Here is a 16,741-nt window from a genome sequence, read left to right as displayed (position 1 = left end):
CTAATTAATGTTTCACTGGGTGGAAAAAAAAAAAAAAGATGGGAAATAGGAAATTCCATTTAGCCTGAAGGGTACAAAGGCTAGTTTCTTATGCTAATTAAAACATTTCCATGTGGGTCTTAGTGTCTTTTTACAGCTTACAACCAAATAAGACAGTAAGTTGAGGGTAAGGAGGAAGAGAGAAGCAGGGATTACATTTTCCTCTCTGTTTGTACAACACCTAGCATAGAGGGGTCCTGCACTGTGGATCTTGGCACTACAGTTAAACAAACAATAGACTGACCATTATATTAGTGGTCGAAAGCGCTCTTTACCTGCTGGAGCTTGACCTCTGCGTTCAGTAGCTCCTCTACTGCAGATGATGGCATGGACACATTATGATAGAGGAAGTCTGAGAATGTCTCGTTGTCAACCAGGAAATCCCGAAGTTTCAAGTCTGAAAAGTGACAAAACCAGCAACATTTTGGTCAGGGCAAAGCCAAAAGGAAATTCATGTGAGAGCTCTGAACAGGAAAAGCAACAGCTGACAAATAGGGGAGAGGGGATTACACAAACAATAGCATAAAGAAAGCAGGAGATGCTAGCAAAATGCTCTGAAGCATGGCAGCTTTGAGAGATGTCAAACTATGATGTCTCGATCTCAAAAAAAGGGGGGGGAAGGGGGTTAAAAACAACTTAATTTAATACTTAAACTCAATTTGCACACACTATCCATTAGTCAGACACAGAAGCAGCAAGGGAGACCAAGCTATTCCCCTGCTCTGGGGTGAAATATGCTCCAGCATTAGCCCTGCACAAAGATTCAGCTTCTCTTAATCCCTGTGCCCTTACTGAATGCAGGACTCAGCTGGTACATGGACCATGCAGGGATTTAGTAGTCCATATTTAATTATGCTAATAGTAACTACAAGATGTACTCTACAAAACTACTATATTTACTCTACCACAAAGTATTTCAAAGTCTGATGTGCGCAGACAAAAAGAGATCAGGTCATACAGAACTGCATGAAAACATAGGAAGCAACCTTAACCACTCTGGCAAAATTTCTGCAAACACTTTTATTCCATTTTCTTCTCCCAAAGCTTCACCTTCACCTTCAGCTCCCCGCTTTAAACAAATGTGTATCTCCCTCACAGCAGACGCGAGCCATCTGAAAATTATAACCCATGTACAATATTAAAGTTCACAAACCCGGAGCTTAAGCAACTGACTGACCCTCATGCTGTTTCTTTCTTTCGAGAGGCCAACTCGCATTTCACTATGCTTAAATAAGTGGGGATGAGGAAAGCAGCTATGCCAGGGAGAGCTGAGAGAGGAGGCCTGACGGGATTTACTGGGGTGAAGGTTTCCAGGTGACACTGAGCCCACCAGCAGGGCATCATGCTGCTTTGTCTACTCGAGGAAGAAGAGGACATGAGTGCCCACGGCAAAGATCGAGCCCTGACAGGAACGTCCCGCAGGCAGCCCTAGGAGTAACAGGCGGAGTAACAGCAGCTGCTGCTACCCCCAACCTTTTATTTTTTCGCTTCACCAGGCTGGTCGTCCCTCCTAGAAAACCCACCCTGGGGAAGAAAAAAAGAGCCTGGCTCCCATCAGGAGCCGGCTGCTGCCCACGGTGCCAGGTCCGGCCCGAGCAGGCTGCGGGCGCCCAGGCAGCAGGCCGCAGGCGCTGCTCCTGTGGCACGAAGCGCGCCGGGTTACTGTCGGTCGTCGCTCCCTCGTCCACATATCCAGTTACAAACGCCCTGTCGCCTTCTGGTTCCGCGCGAGCAGCCGCCGCCACCACCACCACCCTCGGCTGAGGCGATGCGGAGGTTACTTCGGGACGAAGGCTGCTCCCTCGCCCTCTGCGCTCTGCTGCTCGCGGCAGGAAACCTCGCAAGGAAACCACCCGCCGCTGCTGCCATAACGTGCGGCCGCCTCGTGCTGTCCTCCTCCCCAGCAGAGGCTAAAGCAGCCTGCCTCAATGCTGCTGAAGGAAAACCTCCCCAGCCCCATTCCTTGGCTGATCCTGAAAGGCGCGAGCTCCCTGAACGCTCCTGCAGCTTGTTCGTTTTTTTCGGTGAGATCATCAATGGTTCAGAAACTCGGATGGACAAAAGGGTAGCTGGCTGAAGGTGCCCTAGCATGCAAAGTTCAGATGTTTGCAAGCTTTTTCATGTAGTCTGTCCCTGTTCGGAGGATTTTTCAAGCTCCTCTTAAAGGGGACGTACACCTTTTTTTTTATAAAAAAAAAGTAACCACGCAATAATTCTCCTACTTTTCTGAATCCTCATTGTTGTTTGTTTGAGGGGGGAAGAGGAGATGCACTAGGTCTGCCATGCGAAAGTAGGATTCTCTTGGTCAGGAGAAGACTCTGTACATAGTTGCAGGAAAGCAACCTGAGCAACGCTTGGACTCCTCCTGGCCCCTCTGTAATCACCATGGGAGGAACAGCCTGCTGTCCTTCACAACTGTAATTAACCAGTCCAGGGTTAACAGGGTATTTCTCCCCTTCCTTTTTATCATGCTGAGTATTTTCAGACTTGTTCAGCACTAGAATTTGCTGAAAATCAAAGCTGACTTCTAAGGCAACTCCTACAAATGCCTGAAGGGGTTTTCATCATCACTTGGAAGAAAACATGATGGGAACAGAACATAAAGTTACCAGCACGTGAAGTTACCAGAACTGCTTGTGGGATAATACTTAGCTTCCAACTGGCTGGGCACGAACCTATGCTTACTTGGCCATATCCTTTGTGTGCCTGAGACCACATGTGGAAGCTCTGTGAGACCAAGGGGCCAAATCCAAACATCATGGTCCCACTGCAACACCCTAAGCAAACAGCCAGCCTCTCTCACTGTTCGTTTTCTCCCCCACCCTGTCTGGTCCTACTTCTAGCACTCACAGCTCAGTGTCTCATGTCACACCCCCAGTCATGGAGGCACGCGTAACAACTTGCACATGAAGCCACAGAAAAGCACTGCACACTGCAATCAGTCTAAATTCCTGCCCTGGGTATTTCAAGAAGATGAAAGTTAATAGATCTTTCCTCTTGAAAACAGCCATTCTCCTCCAAGGTTGCTTGCCCACAAGGGTATATGAAATACAAGGGCATTAGTTGAAAGAACCACCCCAAAAATAGAAAACAAAAGAAACAGACAGGTCTTTTGAAGGCTAGTATCAAGCTTACCTAATAATGCAAACATTTGGAGTAGAAGAACACATTTTACAACCAGAGGCCAACTACTGTAATATTTTCCTGCCATAAAAGCTCAGACACACTATCAAGTTACTCAAAAAACGTGAGGCAAAATGTCAGCTCAAATGTTATTTAACTCATGCGTCTTCTCTCACACTTGAGACTGACGAAAAGCACTGGTACGGTCAGCTATTGCAACCCAGCTGACACTGAGCAATGCAGCTGCAGCATCCGCAGAGCACGTCAGAAAGACGTCCCTCTGTGTTTTGCTGATGTGGACGGACAGACTCTCTTCCCCTCTCCCTTTGCCTCCAACAGAAAGCCAGGACTGCAGGCTCCCCTCACCACTACCACAGCAGGGAACAGCTTCCCAGTCAGAAACTCAGGTACCACAAGTCAAGATGAGCCCCAGGCACAAACGTGAGGTCAGACTGAGCCACCACACTGGAAGATGATTAGATCTGACGTCAGCCTCTGCCATGATTTGGAGGTGAGATGTACATGTGAAGTTACTGTCTCACAGCAGAAGAAATACTAAGGTAGATGGTGTTCATGGTAGCCTACCTTTGTAATTTCAGTCATGACCCCAAAGGAACAAAAGCAGAGCAACAACAAACACAAACAGGGGCTGTGCTTATAAACCATGCAACTAGCACCCCCACCTCAGCAGGCCCAGCAGGACTGATGTGCTGAGCCTTGTTCTGCTGAGCTCCAGCTTGGGCACTGTATAGCAACAGAGCAGGAGACAGTCCCCATCCGTACGAAGCAAGCAGAAGTCCACTTCCCCTGTGTGGCAGGGAGAAATGTCCTCCCTTACAGTCACGCAAGGAAGTCTCCAGCAGAACCAAGAGCTCCCAGAACTGGCCATCTTGTGCCTTAACCGCAAAACCACCCTTCCTCTCTGAAATGACAGGTCAGGATTGAACAATCACACATGGCAGCATTTCACGGACACTGACTTCATGAAAGACATGGCTTTCCTGTTGCTTCAAACTGACGCAGGGGGCTGAGCTCTGGGCAGGAAAAATAGAAATTTGGGATTTTCATGTTGAAGACTATCTCCTTCAGGACTGTTTTAAATCTGTTCAAGATTCAGAGTTTCCTGACAGCTCAGCCCTTCCAGCACCTTCGCCCCTGAGCACAGAGCCAGACTGGTCACTTCTGGCTTGAGAATCAAATCATTGTGACAATAATAGCAAAAAAGTCTACTCAAGGGGCTCAAGACATCCATATGAATTAGCAAGAAAAACAGAAACTCCATGCTTGCTATGTTATTGGTTAGTCGAAGTGCAGAACAAAATATGTCCACTATAAATAATAGCAAGTCATTGCTATGTGGGGTCATGAGAAACACTACAGATAAACTAGTCTACTTTCCCTCTAGATCTGGACTGAAACACTGATTGTGCAGTGAAGAAAGTGTCCATGGTTCATATGTTCTCCACAGCTGGAGTTTTTTACTGTCATCACTCTGGAAACACATCACCGGTTACTTTCACAGGCTCTAAAGGCAGCTCAATGCGGGAAAGAGCTAGAGAACCCACAGTGAGGAACCTGTTTTAATTTGCGGCTCTTACTATTAGTACGACCATGAGTGCTCCCAGAGCAAGCAGTGACAATTTCCAGCAAAACTGAGGATCCACAGACAAGTGCGAAGATAAAAATTGTGCAGGTTAGAGAGCAGGACTGTTCTCCTAAACATCCCTCCCATTCTTTCTTGCTTCACTTGGAAGCACAATTGGCTCATACCTTCCTTTCAAAATTTAATTATGCGGCGTCTTTTAAAAATGAAACAATAGGCTAGAAAAACAAAACCCCACGGAAATTGTGGCTACAGTTTTCATATCCTGAGCACTGCCTTCTAAAAATAAAAGGCATGCAAATGTTAGTTGAACATATCTCAGTGTACCATAGAATACAAAGCTCACCAGGTCTGACTTCAATTTGCGGGGTTTGTGCTCAAAGGATTTGTTCTCCATAAACTATAGTAAACCAGACTTTCAACCAGTTTAAAACTAACTTAGGCTGACTGAAAACAATCTGACAGGCTGATGTACTGTTTATTTCCCAGCCTCACATGCCGTAACTCCCTACAAGGAACTTGGTGAAGGAAGGGGGAGAAGGTGATTCATGCCATGCTAATTTAGAAGCTAGGAGGAAAACAGGGCAGTGTGTCCCATCTATAAGTGTGACTATTTATCTTCAGGGAATTTCAGTCGCTACTTACGGAACATTCAGGGCAGAAAACAATTATGTTATTTTCTGGATATCCATTGTGGTTAGCAGATTTGCTACCCTTTGGCTAAGCCTGTGTTCCTCACAGCCAAGCATCAAGACAACAGAGAAGCTGTTGTTAAATTATGACCCTTAATTTCTCATCACAGACTGCTAATAGGGCAACCCGATCATTTTCATAGCAGCTGCATAAAAGCATCACTGCAAGATGAACCAGTGAGACAAGATTGGGCATACGAAGCTGTAGCTTTGTTAGAATGAGCAGGCTTCCATAAATGCCCAAAGGAGATACCAGTGAGGGAACTGGGATTCATTGTACCTGGTTCCCTGCTGCGACAAAACTGCACTTCTGCAGAACGGGAGGTAGGTGCAGAGTGCCTCCTCAGAGCTTTCATGTGAAGGCAGTAATTCACATTCACCCACACCAGCCTGATTATACACCTGCCTGTCATGCCTGTGCAACCCTGCTCCACAGTGCCTTTGCATGACCAGAAGACATGATGAGAAGGCTCCCTGGCCACAGAGCCCTGCTTCACCCAGGGCATTGCTTCTTTACCAGTCATACCCCCAGCAACAGGACGTTTTGCAAGATACCAAGTGCACGAATGGGCTACCAGCAGACCAAGAGCTGGTCTCAGTTCCTGCAGCTGAAACCATTTACAAGTGGCACGTTACCACCAAGAGGACGCTGGCTGGAGACTTACCTTAACAATTAGCAACTCCTCACATAGGAAAAGGACCAGGGCAGACAAACCAAATGTGCTTGCAGGATTAACACTTACACTGGAATTTTGTGCTAATTTTTCAGTGGAGATTATGGGAAGTATTCCTCAAAAATACATGACAGGTGCACTTAAATGACTCAACTGATTTCACACTCAATACCCGTCACTGATTTATAGACGAAAGGAGCCTGAGGCTACGTCCCATAAAAAGAGGCTTTCAAACAAAGTAACAGTGGAACAGAAGGACTCACGAATTGACACTTACTCTGAGGAAATAGAGGCCTCCTAATGTTGGAGTCTGTTACAGTGTTGTACCACTCTGAGCCAACAGCCCACATCTACAGGGTGAAAAGCAAACCTTCCAGATGACCCACTGCTGGGCTTTGGCAAGGGGGCAAATTTTCATTTGCCCTCATTATATCCCTAACTTCAAGCAACACATCTGGAGAGCATGATCAAGTGACGTATGATACATACATACAAATATTTATTTAAAAAAAAAGGCAGTTACTAGGGTTTAATATTCCTTTTCCTGTAGGCACCCTTGCCCCTGTATGGTGGGAATAGCTCTCAGAGCTGCCTGTATCCCTGCTGATACTGACAAGTGCAAAACTGTTCTCTGAACAAGTTAGACGGCTGTGCCCTGATTTGTTGACAAGAAATCAAGCAGCTCAGCAGGCCTGTTGTGCAGGACCTGCTCATGTGAAAACACAAGCCTAATTTGCTTGCAATCGAAGTGCTGTTCCTTCTACAGCCATAGCTTGATGTGTTTTCATGGCAGGCTATAGGTCTATGCTGTGTCCATCAGTGCTGTCTGTGGAGACATTAGATGACACCCAAGTTACCACCATTTAACTAGAGCCTGTAATCTTGACAAATTTTGCTATGTCAAATTTCCCTGGTGAAGTGTGTAGTGAGGAGGCAGCCTCCTGCCTTTCTCCAGCAGCTAGGATTTCTCCTGGATAAAGGTACGTATTGTGCAACAGGTCCTCTCTTTCCACCGTGGAGAACTCACTTCTCTTGTCCTTCCCACTTGTTGTGCTGGGAGCTATGAGTTAGGAGGTGAGTCTGAGGTACCAAGCAGTGCTTGGATAGCCACAACATACAGGCACATCAGAGAGATCCCCCTTGTCCAAGGTCATTTTACTGTCATCGCCATGGTCTCAAGAGACGAGCCCAAACGCTCCAGAATCAGGAGAGAGTGTCTGGCACAGAAAAGTGACCTCAAACTCATCTGCATGGTGTGGTATGGTACAACACTCACAATGTTTAGAACATGAAAAGCAGGAGGAACAGTGATAAAAAGAACAGCTCCTCAGGAGGCGTAAGACATGGGCAGGAGGACCTCTTGGTCCTCTGAACTTCCCTGCCCAGTAGTTCCCAAAACATTACTCTTTCAGGCACTTGCACCTTAACCATAATGTCATTGCTTTGGTTGCTTTGGTTTGTGAGCCAGCAAAGATTAACGCTGGACAAAACACTGTGCTGCATCTTAAGAGAAGTGCTAGGACATAAGCCTGCAACATGGGCCTGCAGGCTTTGGTTCCTCCATTCCTCTTTAAGTCAGCACTTTTGCTTAGAAGGGCTTTAAAAGCAGCAGACAGCATAATCACTCTAGTTGAAAGCACAGCTGACGTTGCTGGTTGCACAGAGAAGAGAGCAGTCCTCAGCTTTTACTGGAGGCGTGTTGGCTTCAAGAATGTAGAGCCAATTTAAGCCAGCTGAGATCCCACCTCCAACCTGCATGGAAAGTCAGCAAGGAACACGAGGCTCATACCTCTGTTTGGGTACTACATGAAGACTCAAATGTCATCAGGTCCCCTCCTGTGTGACAAACATGCCAACAGATAGCTTCTGCATCAAAAAGCATAGGCACAGGACACAAAAGTGAAAGCCACATGGCGGTCAGCAGCAGTTCTACGAACAAACGCAGCCTCCAGAGCTTCGGTCTGCGAAGGAACACATCCACCCACACCCACACCCGCTGGTCTTGTATAACACCATAAAAAAGATATTCTCGCCTTTTCCCCTGCTGCAAACCAAATACTGTTATCAGCACAGACAACTGTGAAATACAGTTGGACAGTTTAAAATAAAAAATGTCACTTGTATTCAGGCTTTGTACAGTACAATAAATGAAGCAGGCCTTCAGAAAAAAATTCAAATACCTCCACTGTATTGTTTTAAGAAGCAAATTCTGAGCAGGGTTCCAGAGTTCACAAGGCAGTTACAACTGGTTGAGAATTCTCCTGCTACTTTTCACAAAATAACAATAAACTGCTACACTGCACATCTTCCAACCCATGAATTGGCTTGTCAGCTATACTGATGACAGACCTCAGATCTGACCAGATAATGATACTTCATTATTACAAAAAAATGATTTTCAGGAGTGGTATGTAGAAAGTTTTTGAGGCTAGTACAGACTATGGAAGGTCTCTGTTTGTCAAATCCAGCTCAGAAGAAAAAAATACATACTTGGCAATACTTGAGAAGTGTTTCTAAAGAGCCTGAAGGTAAGGGTTGGTTGCTAAAAATAAGGTTTGGATTTTAACTGCACTAAGAACATTATGCCCTAGGTAACATGCAGATTTTGGATATGCCAAAACATCAACTCAGAAATACAGTAAAATATATTAAAAATCAATAGACTGGAAAACAAACGGCATGGTCACATCCAGCCACAAACCACTATTCCAATGGCAAAGATTGCTGTGAGAATACACGGCGTGACACTATGCTATCAAAAAGTATGGACCTAAGCAGAAGTTGACAGGAGGAGCTGTGGCCAATGAAGACCCAGGCCAGCGTTGCTTGCGCTTGGACAAGTGACTTTATATTCAGTGGAAATTCAAGTCACAGGAAAAGGCGGGACTGGTCATTTTAATCAAATGACCATTACTAATAGCGGAAGCGCTTTCATGAGCTGGAGATGTGAGCAAACATCTGGGAGACTGCTGGTTCAAATGCAGACAGAAAATACCTATATCAGAATAGCTTCAGAGGCCTGAAACAAGCAGGCAGAACCACCCCAGCAACACCAGGCTTCTTCTGACTTACAGCTGCAGCCCAGCACCAGGTATCAGGAAGAAAGACTTCCCTCACAAAACCAGTAGGGGTAATGATGAACTGTAAGCAAAACAACAGGCAGAGATGCCCAGAATCAAGGGACCCTGACTGTCCTGCACTTGCATTGTTTAGCTTTGCACAGAAAGATGAAAAAAGAAATAGCCACACCTTCCTTGGGTGTGAAGCCTCATTCTGCCTTGGCTCCCTTCCTCTCTCTCAACAAGGATTCGTAGAACTCAGCTCACATCTGGCTCAACATGATACCGGGTCTGCAGTCAGCAGATCACAGTGCATCTTGTTTCCCCGCCTGTCAGGAAGAAGTGTCACTTCTGGACTTAGTGCCAAGTCCTAACGCTCCCTCATCTAGTGCACAACAGCAAAAGCCAGCTCTGGAACAAGGAGCTTCCCAGGGTCAAACCAATCCAAAAGGTGGCAAAACTGCTAAGGATTCACAAGAATCAGACAATCACTATAGTCCAACTAGCTTAAACGGGAACTCTGCCTACTTATTCTGAACATATACCTATATCTAAATGATTTCAAATCCTCGTGACTGCTTCTTATGTTTGAATTTGGTTGGATGTTGGAAAGTTATCCATAATGTAGTTCATTTTTGCTTTTGAGCTTCAAGTCCAAAGGAAAGAAAAAAATCAAGCTTCAGCACTGGAACAACAGAATGTGCTCTGTCTTGCTCAGGGAAACCTTTGCAACCATTCAGCCCCGCTACTAACATTAATCAGACTGTTGAGCAACAGCACTTCAAAATAGTTAAAGAACTTTCTCAATCTTTGAGAAATGTGGTTTGAAAAGCAGATACTTAGCGAATATGTCTTGCCCAAATTCACGTAACAAAAGTTTTGGGTACAGATCACGTCTCTTGCTTCCTAAGTACTACGCTGTGCTGCTGTTTACACCAGGAAGCTCCCAAAAGACCTTCCCTTGGTAGTCTGAAGAGCTCATCCTTCTGTTTGGCGTCACTCTGGACTGGCAATATACTAACCCTTCTTTCCCTTCAGTACTGGCAGAGCTTGCCAGCTGAAAATACACCTTGGAGTACTTGTGGCAGCATTAGTGCCTCCTATTTCACACAGAGGTCAGGAGCACTACTAGGAGATGCAGCAAAGAGCAGTGCCGCTTGCTGCTTGAGGAACAGGGTCCTGAGTACTTCAGAGTCCCAGACCAGTGCAGTTTAATGGAAGAAACAGTGTGTACTGCTGAAGGAGGCTTGTGCATTACTTATATGGACACCCTGGTACCACTCTTTTGACTTTCTTCAGGTAGCACTACCATACAACTTGAAAAGGAAGTAAATGAACTGTGTAGCTAAAGATAATTGTGGACTTAAAGAATTGTTTTGTCTTGATTTCTGTTCTCTGGCTTTACAGCACTACAGTTAATGCTTTCCCTACCTGCTGGGCAGTGGACAAGTGTGTGAGTAGAGCAGGAAAGAGCATAGGCGAGCAGAGAGATCTGATGGACATTGATTATGTCACAGATCTGTGGCATTATTGTAAGGACAATTGTTGGGACAACGTGCTTTCATCTTGACTCAAGTGATTATTTTTTCCAGTTTTTATTTTTTTTAATGTTCTGAAGTGCCATTTTGTCGGGTAGATGACAGCTGGTTCTTTCCTAAGGCTCAGATATGGTCCAACTAGGTTCTAGCAGCACTTGCTAAAATATGTAGAGAACTGCACGGAAAGGCCTCCTGAGATGGAACAGGTTATGTTTGGTGAGTTCTGTCTGGCTGCAGTCATGCAAGCCTTCCACCAGCATCGACAGAAAATGCATCTAACTTAGAAGTAGTATTAACTCCAGAAAGTTGCCTTTTTAGAAGAACAGTAAGGCTAAGAAACGAACAGGAAAGGATCTGTACTAAAAATCCCTTAAAATGCAGTCTTCTATTGCACCACCCTTAAAATTAAAACTAAATAGGGGATGAACCTTGAGCTGTTTATAGAGATGTATGTCACATATCAGCTTCAGTCTCCCTCATATATACCTCAGTATGGACAGGTCAGCATAAAAATGCCTGAGCAAGATCTTCAGCTGAGCTATGTTCCACAAACTTTTCACAGCTATACCAATTTTTCATCAGCCAAGAATCTCATCAGAGGCATAAGCAATATTAAGTTTTAACAAGCTGGGTTAATTATTACAACTCGGTTAATACTTAAAAATGTGCAACACTTTTGTATTCCGGAGCATTTTCATTTATCTCAAAAGGATTTTTCCATAACTTTGCATGTTTCTTGTTTACAAAGTCTGATTCAAGCACAAAACCTACAATCTGAAATAAAAATTTATCTCTTAAACAAGACATAACCACTACTTGATAATACACAGCAACACTACAAAAACAGGACTGCAAGTAAAGAATGTTGCAGTCTGTTGAAGCAGCAACAAAATTTAGCAACAGGAGGTAGAAAATGTTGTTTGATTTTAGCCAGGATCCTGACATTGACAGTCACTTATTTTATGACCAAAAATACTTAAATAGAACAGCATGTGTTCCCTGTGAAAATGGCAGCCTACAAAAATTGAATTTTTATGGTTTTCAAAGAAATTGGTCAAGCAGTGTTCTTGCCTGGATAAAAATGAACTTTGATTCAACATCAACAATATTTCAAAGCCATCATCTTTTATTGCATCCTGACTACATTTAAAACTATGTCACATCCTACTGTGTTGTAGAAGGAGGACTCCAGTTCCTTGGCAGCTGTTTATTTAGCTCACAGGGATGCTGTAAAATTGGGGAATAAATAAATGTTTGTAATGATGAAAAAAAAAAAAAAAAAGATGAAAAGTATTATTACTGGAGAAGGCTCCAAAGCTCAATATTAACTTTGGAGATATGGTAGGTCGGATCAAAATTATGTACTCCAGCCTCAGTACCAAGTCAGATACAGAGGTGGACGGGGCTTTTTCCAGCTGTGGCCATTTCCTAATAGCTGCTCTCATGAGAGCACAAACACAAGGAAATCCCCTGGGAACAGCTGCACTCTTCACCAGAGGACAGTGGTACAAGTTTTCTAGGAGACTGTTTTCACATCGAGATTGGTGCTAGCAGCCTGTGACTCTCCCCTCTCATCCAATCTCAGCCTGTACCTTAGATAAACCAAATGTGATCTTCCACAAATCAGGCAATTTATTGAGATTCTGAGATTAGAAGTCACTGAGAACAAACCCAGAAATCGTGTCAGAATGAGGAATGGAGAAAATAAATGCAAATTGAAGTTAACACTGAGAATATGTTTTCAGCAACATAATGCTGGTATTAGCAAGCTCTGCTGATAAGGTTGCATAAAAAAAAAAGAGTGAGATAAGAGGAGAATCTGAAAGGTGTAACTGTTCATTTAATGCTTGGTTTTACTTGGTGATTCAGAACAAAAGTCGGTGTTGACAGACCAGACTGAAGAGAGTTTTAGGAGACAAAAGGAAGGACCCAGAACTCTCCCACTGCGTCCTGTTTTGGCAGCTGATATTATTCATGCTGCAACAAGCACAATAAGCAATTCTTGTTTTCTTTATCTTTGTGTCTTTCTCTAGACAAATTAACATCAAGATAAAGGCAGTGCGCCTCTAAGGTACAGTGATTTTCTAAAATTTGTTGTAGTAGCTGTGTTGCATATTTTAACTATGGGCACTGTTGGTTGCCCTGCAAGTGGTCAAATTGTTTGGTGGCATCGTCAGGTAAGATGGTCTTAAAGTAACCGAACTGTCAGCACTGCTCTTCACCAATACAGACCAATGGTGACATCCTTGTGATTCCCCTTGCATGTCTTTAACATGATACACACAGTCGTTTATCATGGGAATCCTAGATGTCTTTCTCAAGCTCTCATCGCTTACAGTGCAAACACTAAAGCAAGGCCAGATGTAACGTGATGCTGAATGGATGTTCTGAACTCCGCTTTCAAAGGTACTTCAGTCTTTCCCTCCTACATCCACATGCATGCATATTCTACCTAGAGTGCAAGCTAGAATAAATGTAAACCTCCCACTTCAAAAGCAGAAGGGAAGTTCAGCTACAAACACACAGGCACCAAAGCCCAGTTCTGCAGAATCACAAGACAGTGATGCACATTATGCTGCTTCTGTTTACCCATCCCAGCCTCTAAGTACAGTCATGTAATAACAATGCCGTTACCAACAAAAATCTCTGAAAGTTCATGGACACCCCCACAGGAAGCAAGGATGATTTTCCTGGTAAAAGATTTAAAAGTGCAGCAGACCTTGGTGCCTAAACCTCTAACAGACTTATTTTATTACTTTAATCTTACTTTCAGCTTCCAAATAGCAAGGAAAGCACAAGCAGACTCCAATGGAAGTGGTAAGTGTACAAGTGTGTAGTTCAGCAAATACTGTGCCACGTCACTAAAAGTGGTATAGCTAACTGCACAACACATAATTTGGGCTGAATGCCACCATAAGAAGTCTTCTTAATATTGGTACCCCTCTTGACTGTCAGTCTACCTGCTGGAGTTTATGACAAAAGCATAATGAACCCTCTGGATTCACAGACACGCTGCTCCCTACTTGTAGTAAGGGGCCTGAACTTCCAAGAACGTACTGGAAATGTTTTCTACCTGTGCTGGCTCAGAGACTCAGTGCTTTCAAGAAAATTAGGCAGATGTGGGAAAACTGTGCATACCCGAGTCTCCTGTCTGACTGACACAGCTCACAACAATGTAAATCCCTTTCTGCAATCTGACTGCCCAGTGTTGGCAGCTTCTTCCACGGGCTCCATCCTGACAGACCATATCTGACCAAAGCAGAATTACGGCTGTTCATACACAGTCCTGGATTCCCCTTCCTGGGGCTGGACACTTTGGGCTGGGAGGGGACAGCAGCCTGGAGACCTCCAAGAACCCCACTGCTGAAGGTTAATGCAACAAAATACATGAATCACGCTCAACAACTGGCCTTCCTAGATGCCCCCAAGAGTAAAGATCTCACCCCTGTTACCACAGAGCAGTGGTTTTGGCGCCATTTTCCCCAGACTGAAGGAAAGGCAAGGCCTTGTGCGTCATTATGGAGCACGGTATCAGAGAACCCAGACGTGTATTTACTTGCTACCATGAGATGCCAGGAATGCCACCCTGCAACCACTGGTGTATGCAGGTGTTTCCGGGGATGAAGGCCACCTGGACATATGGTTTGTTAGTCCTCGTTCTAGCCTGGCTGGTTTTTGCTAGGATCCTTCCCAAGGTAAGTCAGGGAGGAAACCAGCTTAATTAGGGAGATGTAGGCAGGTATAAGAACCGATTCAAATGTTTAGCTTGAGGGTGTGGGGCCATTTTTATTAGGGAGAAGACACTCAGGAGGGAGCTATCTATCACCTCAAAGTCATCTAGTAGATAATGCAGAACATCCTGTTTCCCTGAGCACCCTAATAATCATCCAGCAGGTCACATACCACCACAAAGCCTCTCCCAAGGCCATTGTTCAGCCCTAGCCCTCCACCATTCTTGAAATAAAAAAGTAGCCCTACTATCTCTGACTGGACAGGCTGCAAACTCCTTCAGCCCCAACACCTGTCTGTGCAGGACCTAGAGCCACCAAGGTGCAACACTGGCAGAGGATGCTATCCAGCTGATGTTTCTCCTACACCATGGGTAATACTAATCTAGCAAACAAGCAGGAAAGGGAGGGCATGTATAGAACAACAGCCTGAGATATGATGCAACTTCTTAGGCGATGTTTGTTTCCCTCTGCCTATTTCATTGCTCCCTTTTTGTTTAGTTGGGTTGGTTTCAAGGAAAATAAAAACATGCCCTTTGGGATCACTGAAAACTAAGAGCAATGAAGTAAATACCAGCTAGACTGGCTTACATGTGCAACTGTTAGCAACAACAGAGAAGGTGGCTTTAGTTTTACTTGTTGATTTTTATTACCCCATGGCACTGCAAAGCAAAACATTTGGGATCCTTTTAGAGAGAAGGAAACAAAGAATGGATGCCTCAGAGCAAAAAGGAAGGTGTACCTCCACCTTCCAAAACAGAAGAAAAGCTTATTTCTTGTAAGTATTTTATCCTTAGCACTGAGGCCAGTTGCAAAGCCAGCACCTACAACCAATGAGCCAAGCCTATGGTAAGGAGCAGTCACAGCAGCCATGTCTTGCTCTTGGAAGTGCTGTCACCAAGGTCTTTGACTCTCTGTTCTGATTTGTACTCTGCCTTATCATATGAATGTTGAAGACCTTGGTGACATTGTTGGACAGAGATGTAACAAGTGCTGGGAAGGAGAGGGCACCTGGCACCTGCCTGCAAAATCGATTGCGTTGCAATGTGTGTGTGCATGCACGTAGATTTCACTGCTCAGGGCTTGCTGGAAGCTGCCATAAACAGCAGCTCCCATACAGCATGACAGCCACTGGTGCTGATCTCCCTCTCCCCACCAGCCAGAGCTTCATCCTGGCTAGAAAAGGTGCCACATCGAAAGAGGGTGGGCTGCTCTCTAATGGCCACATCCCCCACTTTCAGCTGGACAGCAGTTCTGGAGCTAGAAGCAGCAGAGAACAGGAGACACTTCTCTAGCTCCTGGAAAACCATCCCTGTTCTTCACAAGATAAGAGGTGATCCCTCAGAAGTGATGGAGGCACAAAGCCTGTTGTCATGAGTTTAAAGTACTCCCTGAGCAAAATCTCAGGGTCCTGCCTTGTGTCTTTAACCAAGACTCCTGACTTAGTGGCACCTGTGTAAGTACCTGGACATCTTAGGCATGCATCCCTTCCCCAAGGTTCAGAATGTGCTTAATTTCAGATCAGATAACACCAGCAATCCCACCTTGGACATTAGTTTGTCAAGGCTCTTTTTAAAAACAAGTTTGAAGTCAAAGGGCTTTGGCAAATGATCTCTTAACTGATTCAAACATCTGGAGTCAAACACAGACATGCATACTCTGCATAATATTAGAACAAACCATACCGTAGCTCTAGCTTTTACGCTAGTAACAGAAGGTCATCCTGAAGCCTGTTTTAAAGCCATCAGACAGCAGTGGGAAGTGTGTATGGAAGAGGGACATCACACCAGCTGGAGAGAGGAAGAAGGAGCTGCAGAGACCCCAGCTGAGCCCGTAACACAAGGTAAGGAGCATACAGTTACTCCCAGTGGGGAAATGTGAGCTGCAAAGCTGTATTTGTCTGCATCACTGCTTGAAGAGGAGTCAGATCCAGGCCAGAACTGGAATGGATGAGGTATTACTTTTTTTTTTTTAATTATTAACTCATCAGGTAATTAGCCCTCCTGCTAATTGCGGGAAATGCCTGTACTAAGGCAGGCAAAGGAGCTTTCTTCCTGTAGACCACAGGGGCTGTATTTACTCAGAACATCCTTTCAGTTTGGGAGGCTCTCTCACATCTGACCTCTCTCTCTTACGGTCTTAGGTTCCCAGAGTCACTGAAATAACCCAGAGACAGAGAGATTTAAGCTACTCCTCACACCTCTGTCAACAGCAGCTGAAGGGTTCATCTGTAGTTCCCTTCATTGTACAGGGATCTAAGCATTGCTAAGGATAAATACACAAAT

The 16,741-nt window shown here is 44.7% G+C and overlaps 1 protein-coding gene across 2 annotated transcripts in view; it reads right to left on the bottom strand.

Annotated features, from left to right (window-relative positions):
- Positions 1 to 16,741, bottom strand: part of ABCA1 (ATP binding cassette subfamily A member 1) — a 92,977-nt gene that overhangs the window by 48,211 nt on the left and 28,025 nt on the right. For both annotated transcript variants that reach the window (XM_040540133.1, XM_040540135.1), the window contains exon 6: positions 315 to 436. In XM_040540133.1, the coding sequence (XP_040396067.1) occupies positions 315 to 436 (122 nt within the window). The remainder of the gene's footprint in view (positions 1 to 314; positions 437 to 16,741) is intronic.

This window comes from Cygnus olor, chromosome Z, assembly GCF_009769625.2.
Source record: "Cygnus olor isolate bCygOlo1 chromosome Z, bCygOlo1.pri.v2, whole genome shotgun sequence".
In the NCBI taxonomy this organism is placed as follows: domain Eukaryota; kingdom Metazoa; phylum Chordata; class Aves; order Anseriformes; family Anatidae; genus Cygnus; species Cygnus olor.
This window is presented reverse-complemented; position numbering and strand designations above follow the sequence as displayed.